Source organism: Mizuhopecten yessoensis, unplaced genomic scaffold (genome assembly GCF_002113885.1).
Source record: "Mizuhopecten yessoensis strain PY_sf001 unplaced genomic scaffold, ASM211388v2 scaffold11145, whole genome shotgun sequence".
Classification (NCBI taxonomy): domain Eukaryota; kingdom Metazoa; phylum Mollusca; class Bivalvia; order Pectinida; family Pectinidae; genus Mizuhopecten; species Mizuhopecten yessoensis.
In genome coordinates, this window is record NW_018408902.1 from 1,048,612 (window position 1) to 1,057,256 (window position 8,645).

The window sequence follows — 8,645 nt, forward strand, 5'->3', positions numbered from 1 at the left end:
ATCACAAGAATTCATGCAAAAATACTGAAAATATGTCAAAAGACACCATCCTAAAATTTGTCACTAATTGTGACATCACAAACATTACAAACAATATTTCTAAAAGTGCTACCCTGTCATAAAAGTTCTATGGTCATGTTCACTGTACATCACAGATTCAATAAAAAAATATGTATCAATATTTAAAGGTTTATAGTAAACATCTTCTTTAAAATGACAAAAATACTTCATCCCACACAAGCAAAACTTTCATAATCTTATTAAACATTTCACAAACTGAAAAGTGTAACTTTGATTGGTTGTTCAAAGTAAAAACATCAATATACAGTGATGTGCCTTAAGTCTTTCACCTTATATCTTTTCCCATAGAATTCTGTTATTTTGCTTTTTTTAATTTAAAGTTTCATGACTTTGTTCGAAATCTAATTTTGATAAAATTTGACATCCTGTTGTATCCAGTACGTGTTTCCTCTAGTAATATTGATTAATTACAGTAACTGTTAACCAGAAAATGTTCGCCCTTAGTCGGTAAAATCAATATTTGCCCAGATTTAAATTTGCTCTTCACATTTAATCACTATGTATATGATGTTGTTTACTGATGTTCAATGTTATGGTAAATTCGACCTCATTTCAGTGGGCCAAAACAACGAAAATTAAACTGTAACAAACATTTCCCGGTATGTGGCTCAGTTATTGAGGTTTTACATTTCATCCCAGCATAAAAAGTTATAATTTGGCCATGGGGAAATGACGTAATTAAAACGTAATGTGAAAGACTTGTGGCACGTCAATAAGGTAAATTACATGTACTACTAGTATCATAAAGTAAATGATAGTCAGTCATCATGTTGGAAATCATTAGTTCCAATCATAGTGCAAAAATGTTCCATAGCATCTGCAGGTTTACTGCAAAGTAAAGTTTATGATAAAACGTAATAGCGGTAAAGACCCATCTATAACAGCACGAGACAAAAAAAACCTATAAATTTATATAATAGCTCCTTACTAAATAATGTTTAGTCACACAAAGCTAATTTATGAGCACTTAAACTGAACACATGTAAAGCTAAGACGGAACCAGAAATAATGGATACTGATGTTCTCCTGGCCCAATTAACTGAGGATTTTTTTAATTATTAAAACTGTCACTTATAGTTAATTACTCAAACAAGAGTACCGTGGGGTGGAACAATATACGCCCGTCGAAAGCCATATATTGTTATGTACTTTCTTATATTGAAATAAAATTTGCATCATTCTAAGAGTAGTTAGCTGACATGCTATAAAAAATGTAGGAGAAAATCTCTGGACAAAAAACTAAATACTGAAATGAACAAAGGGCAATAAGTTTTGGAAAAATTCTTTTAAGGGAGACACAGCTTCATATCATGATTATAATGCACAATATATACCAAGTTTCAAAGAGATCCGTTGAAAAATGTAGGAGGAGATTGCCGGACAAAAATCAAATACTGAAATAAACAAAGGGCAATAACTTTTGCAAAAATTGTTGAATCAAAATTCTTTTCAAGGAAACACAACAGCATATGATTATTTAGCCTACTAGGTTTCAAAGAAATCCGTCAAAAAATGTAGGAGGAGATCTCCGGACAAAAAATTGAATACTGAAATGAACAAAGGACAATAACTTTTGGAAATATTGTCGAATCAAAATTATTTTAAGGTAGACACACTTCATATCATGATTATAATGTATACCAAGTTTCAAAGAGATCGGTCGAAAAATGTAGGAGGAGATTGCCAGACAAACAAAACTTTCAACGGACGGACAACTCCATTCTCAATACCGTAATACTCTCGTCGAATTTGACGGACGTATACAAATTATTACATAACTTTAAGACATAATTATAGAAAATGTAGCTTTCAGACATGATTATAAACAAGAGGTCCATGGGCCTTAACGGTCACCCGAGTCCTATAGTATGTATTTTTGTTGTTGAAATATGTACTTATTTGAGTAAAAAATAGTTAAGTATAATGTTAACTTAACTTTGTCAGGACCATGAGCTGATCATTCCTAGACCGATTTTCAGTGAGATCGGCCTATTAGAATTTGTTTTTCAGTTTGAAATAGGTATTTACAAAATAGCGGCCATGGCAGCCAAATTGTATTTCTGATTGACCCGAAAAATAACAACACTTTGTCAGGACCATGATTCGATCATTCCTACAAAGTTTCAGTTCAATCGGCCAAGTAGAACTTTACTTTAAGTTTGAAATAGTTTTTCAAAATGGCAGCTGTGGCGGCCATATTGGATTTCTGATCGACCCGAAAAATAACAACACTTTGTCAGGACCATGAGGCGATCATTCCTACCAACTTTCAGTTCAATCGGCCCAGCAGAACTTGACTTTAAGTTTGAAATGTAAAATGTTAAAGGACGACGGCGACGGATGAAAACGGATAGCAATAGGTCACTTGAGCTAAAGCTCAGGTGACCTAAAAATGTAACTTTCAAGTGAAATTAATAAAGAAAGACAAATTATTTCTATTCGTTTTAGTGATACTACAAAAATCTTTTGACACCATTAGAAGGCAACAAAGATTATTTTGATTGTTTGGGGATAACATGTTCACAAAAGATAAAGTAAAAAAGACTAAAAACATGAATTTGTTTACATGTTTGCCAATCTCCATCCTGGACGATTCTGAGGCACATACAGCCTTCTGTTAAAGGAAGTAACTGACACTTGATTTTCTACACCGTTTTCATATTCCTGAATTGAAAATAGCATCGGATATCCTCATACTGTAAACATACTTTTTAGCTGAATATGATATTTTCGTAGTTTTGTGATAAAAGAGCTCAATCAAGAGAACCATTCAATATAGAATTAATGTATTCTTCCTACATGTTAAAACAGATAGCCAAATCATGCTGAATGTAATGCAGTAGATATGTCTGCGGTATGATATGTATTCAAAATTACGATTACCACTTTCATTTTCCTACTATTAACAACAGAATTTGAAACCTATTTTCACTTTCCTAATGTTTAGTATTGAATAAGATCAGTTATACGATTGAAGGATGTAGCACTCCAGACCCTGATGCTGAACACAAGTAAATATAAACACTACACTATCTATGGCATACCACCTTGAGGGATAGACATAAAACATGTATGGGCCAATAAAATGCATAATAAAGTTGTAATAATTAAAATAAAATATATATATATAATCGTTTGTGCATAGATTGGAGAATATGTAAAATCTTTGCCTTGTAATGGTTGCCGAGACGTAATGGACGGACAAATCTAAACTTGTATAATACAGATATGACAGATATATCAGCTATTGTGAACACTTAGAGGGTACAATAGGTCAACCATTGTCAAGAATTGCATTATGACACAAACATGAAATTTGACACAACTTGGAAATGTAAACTAAAATACCATAAACATATAATACATGATAATTGAACTTAAGCTATAGGTTAAATATAGATATTTTGATAAATCTATGCAATCTTTACACCACTTTTATAGACGAAGACATTATACGAGCAGAGATATGACATTTTATAGTTCATAATCTATGCATATTGATGAGATATAATACTTTGTGAATGGATCATTGCAGATTGCACATTCCACTAGCATGTACTTATAAATAACCAGCCAATACAGAACAAATATTTCTATCACTCCACATCTGTGCACCTCTGTCTTACTTTTCTCACTGAAAGTTTAGGTCATCCTTCTGACATTAAATAGTCAATATTTAACAAGGAGTAATGGTAATCTGCATCCAACAGTACACATTACATTAATGTATAATAAATATTTACAACCAACAGGCTACAATTATTTGTAGAACAATCATTTACAACCCCATTATTTGTAGAGCCATCATTTACAAACAATTTGTCTATCATTATTTGCAAAATAATCATTTACATTCCATTAGTCTACTGTTATTTGTCTACCATTATTTGTGAAAACAAAAGGCTATTTACAGTTTAACAAATCATTTTGATATATTTCATTATAAATTGTTTACAAAATATCACTAAAGCCGGATAGCACTAGTCTTACATTTGATAGAGTCAAACACATATATGTGGCTCTGCATCACAGCCATCGGTGAGTTCTCTCTTGAATTCTACAACAGAGCTATTCTTAATATTGAAATGAAAAACATACATGTATCATGCAAATAAATTGATCGCTAATCCAAAAATCATTGTACAACACTGAAATATACAAATAGTGTTTCTTTAAGAATACTTTAACAAAATTAGCTGAATAGGATGATTTCAGCAGTCCAACAAAATCAGAATGGTCACTGAAACCTCCAGAAATCATTTCCAGAGTAACATCTGGAAATGCTTTCCAACAGTGCCTGTAACTTTTTACACGATCCTCTGGAAATCTCTGTATTTTTCTTGAAGGCTCGCAATGTTGAACAAAATAAAAGAGTCCTTCACTCCCAAAAGTGGCATATACAGCATATGTACATCTCAAATGTCATTGTATTCATGTTGTTCCGCAATGGATATACTTATTGAATGAGTAACATATGGATGGCATCACACCACATCATATTTGTACACTATTTAGTCTTTGGCAATAGTCCCCATTTCCACTCTTGAAGGAGTTTGTCATGTAATGTCATGTGACCTCTCCCTTGCAGTATTTCTGATGAATAGATCCACCTGATGACGGGACCGCATTGCATTAGAACCAGCTTGATGTATAACGGTTATAAGTAATAAATTTCTGCAATAAATAAAATCAACAATGATCAGTCACATGATCAATCAACAAGTCACATGATCCATCAAAAGTCGCATGATTCCTCCTGCGATGAAGAACATGACAAGTCATGTGATCAGTCCAGCTTGGCACATGGAATGCTTATAACACAACACTAGGTGTGGTCCCATCCTCAAACATCATGGGTATATATAGCAGTGGATGCCCTCTCAAATAAGACGCCGACAGAACACCAACTTCAGTCAGTAAGATGAAACCCGCATGGGTGGAGTCATGTAGGCGAAAAACCTGTCAACCAACCAACCTATCAAATAGGTATGGATTCGCCAATGACCCTTTTCTGAATGTGTGGACGAACCTGTCCCATGATGATGATGATTTAGCACATCTGTATTATCAAAGGACTGTAACGGCAATGTCTCGAGTAGGTGTGGTTCCAGTCAGGTCCTTATCCAAAGAAGGCCAGGACAATGCAATGGTTGTCCCTCAAGAATGGTCTGTGTCTCCAGATGATGACGGGTGTGACCACCTGCAAATGCACCAAAAACATGATGTCATCAGCTTGTAAATAACCTCAAACAAGTGAAGAAATTAAATGTAATTGAATCAATCTTAAATTCAAGTCTTGCTAGAATCTGTAAATATCAGTTTTAATACTGATTTTCAGAAATATGGATATTACTATTTTGTGTGTGTGTCTCACAACAATTCATAGGAAGATTTATTTTTGCACCAAGACTATGTTTTGATTAGTTTCAAACAAGACAGATGCTTAATATAATAAATAAAATTTTTACTGTTTCTGAATTCCTAGTTAAGAAACCTTGCCAGTTTGTAATCTTGAAGAAAAATATGTTTTGTTTGTCAACCATAGGACCTTCCTTATGTCAGTTGTAATTACACAAATATCATAAAGGATTCTCTCTATTATGATGTTACATTTTTTCACATTTTAATATTATTCAATTATAGCCTTTGGCTGAGGTCGATACCTGGATTTATCGACCCGAGAAAAGATATATTGACAGAGGATGCAGTCAGAGGTCAATATATCTTTTCTCGGGTCGATGAATCCAGGTATTGACTGAAGTCAAAGGCTACAATTGTTTAATTATTTTCAAAACAGTAATGTTAGCAATCTGAGTAAACACAGCAAAAAGCTACAGAAGCGGGACGATAAGTTCGTTTGGAGACACATCATTATTCTATTTTTAGAAACACCCAGTCCTTCAACAAAAATCACACGCTCCAAGTCAATATCGGTTTTTATCGGTGGACACGTGATTCACTTCTGGCCAATCATTTATCGGGAATAATATGAAAAAATTATAATTAGGTATAGCAAAATCAATTCAGTTGAAAAAAATATTCAATAAAAAGTTTTTCAGACTAGTAAAACAGAATTGTAACTCAAATATCATTCAGTTCCGGACTAAACAAGATGAAATCTCTAAATGTAAACAATTAGGAAAATACTTTTCTAGATTATCAGACTGCAGATCAATAAGTTTTAGTGAATATATAAATTGGCTATTGATTGTTATGTCATTGGAAATGACTAAATTGATGAGTTTGAGGTCATACCCATTGATTCTACTCGACGGGTCGGCTGGTCTGACTCTAAGTGTCGTCTGGAAGGTGGTCATCGTGTCAACAAACTGCTGGCGCTCCTTACCCTGGTCACCAAAAACATCAACAGTTGAATTTTGACTTAAAAACTAGACAAAAAATGAGACAACATTTTATCCTGTTGTTCATTGCATTCGACACTGGAGGGTGGGGAATCTACGTTATGTATGGACATTTCTTCCATGACGAGGACTCGAGTGGGTCAAACGAATTAAAATCATTAAGGTGTTTTTTGCAGTAAAATATACAAGTAAACTGCTGACAGTCTCTTTCACTGAATTTGGTGTCTCTCTCATTGAATTTGGTGTCTCTCTCACTGAATTTGGTTTCACAACTTTTTTTTTATCTCTAACAAATATTCATAATTGTAGTTTATTTTTACTGTAATTGTTATTAAAGGATTCCAAGAAAATAAAATTTTCAATTATATCAATTAAGATATGAAAATATTTCTCTTTTCCCAACTTCAGCTAGGAAAGTCATGTTGTTTATGTCATTAATATTTTTATAAATTGTATATTGAAAGACTACCTATTATGTATAGTAACATCCTTAGAGTGATCAACACAACCAAGGACCGAGTTCTTTATCACAGTGATCATAATATAGATGAAGGACGACCTGTCTTATATAGGGACTTTCAACACTAACAAGGACTGAGTTACAAGCTTAAGATACAAGATACAAGTAACTTTATTTAACATCGCATACAGGTAAACAAGGAACATTAGCTCTTGAGAGCTATTATTGCGACAAACATATGTAAAATAACAATAACATATTATATTACAAGTAAAGGGAGATAATCACATATATCAATTAAAAGCAGTAATAATTATCACAGAAAAAGAAAGTATCATTATCCCCGGTTCCTTACAGTGATTGTAATATGTGAAGGACTACCTGCTTATGTACATTGGTGGAGGAGTGGTCTCCAGGCCACACACTATTCATACCTTTCCTGTCTTGAGTTCAGAGATAGTTTTCAGGATCTGTTGGCGTGACTGTGTGTGGGAGATGCCAAGCTCATTAAGATCAGTATCATTGAGGGTCAGGAATGCCTCCATGTCCACCTTTAACAGAATTGGGTTAAAGTTTGCATCAATATGTAGTAATCAATGTCACATCAGCAGGCATAAAGATCAAAACAACAATTAAAATTAGTCATGGACCTGTGGTCGCTCTAGACAGGTGGTCACTCAGGCAGGTTACACAGTATAGAAACAATCCATTGACCACATTCTTATTGTTATAACAAGATCTTATTTAATAAAAACCTAGAACATCAATTCTCCGAAAAAAAAAGCAACCAAAAGCTAGGGCTGTAATCAAGTCAATACTGCTATGTATATTGAAAGCAAAATTAATAGAATTAATTTCTTGACTATAGAACATACCTCTTGTTCTTCAAAAATGGGTTGGTATTTCTCCAGTGATAATTTCTTCAAAATACCCGAAAGTTCATCTGCAGTAGAAACAAATCAATCAATCATACAAAACTTTTTTTGATGACTGTCATGTTGTTAACTATTTATAAATATTCCAATTACAAAGTTGTAATGTCTGCAAAAAATCAGCATATTACATTTAACATCATGCTCTCTGTTTGTAAGTTTCTGTTTACATAATTGTATGACCACAACTACTGCTATGGTTTTTGACCAAATCTTATGAGTTGATTGATACAGCAAAGTCAGTCAGACTGGTGACATCACAATAATGGAAGCTTGACCAAGTGGTGTTATCAAACGTGTACTGCATTCTCTTTGCATTGAAATGGGAGAGTGCAGAAGAAATGTCAATATAATAAAATAGACAACAAAACTGTGGCACTCACCATTAGTGTTGCTTTCATTCTCATGCAGAGAGCTGAGTATATGTCCAGGATCTTCTTGAAACTGCAAGGAAGAAATAATTAATCTATTATAACATGATATGATGAAAAATCAGTTTTTAACTGTTTCTCACAATGTGACGTTTCAAAAGCAGAAATCGTTCATCCTGTCTACACTTCTGACATACACTAAATCTGATTAATTAAACATTTTCTGCTCAAATAGTCAGAAATTACAGCAGGTTTCTATTGTGGATAAATGTTCTGTACTTTGATTTTTTTAGGTCACCTGAGCTTTAGCTCAAGTGACCTATTGCTATCCGTTTTCGTCCGTCGTCGTCCGTCGTCCGTCGTCCGTTAACATTTTACATTTCAAACTTAAAGTCAAGTTCTGCTGGGCCGATTGAACTGAAAGTTGGTAGGAATGATC

General features: G+C 33.6%; 1 protein-coding gene across 1 annotated transcript in view; it reads right to left on the bottom strand.

Moving 5' to 3' along the window:
• Positions 1-2,412: 2,412 nt before the first annotated feature.
• LOC110466854 (ankyrin repeat and SAM domain-containing protein 6-like) overlaps positions 2,413-8,645 on the bottom strand; it is a 16,148-nt gene continuing 9,915 nt past the window's right edge. The window contains exons 12-16 of the mRNA XM_021523649.1: positions 8,219-8,279; positions 7,779-7,846; positions 7,338-7,454; positions 6,337-6,428; positions 2,413-5,281 (exon numbers count right to left, since the gene is read on the bottom strand). Of these exons, the coding sequence (XP_021379324.1) occupies positions 5,239-5,281; positions 6,337-6,428; positions 7,338-7,454; positions 7,779-7,846; positions 8,219-8,279 (381 nt within the window). The 3' untranslated portion in view covers positions 2,413-5,238. The remainder of the gene's footprint in view (positions 5,282-6,336; positions 6,429-7,337; positions 7,455-7,778; positions 7,847-8,218; positions 8,280-8,645) is intronic.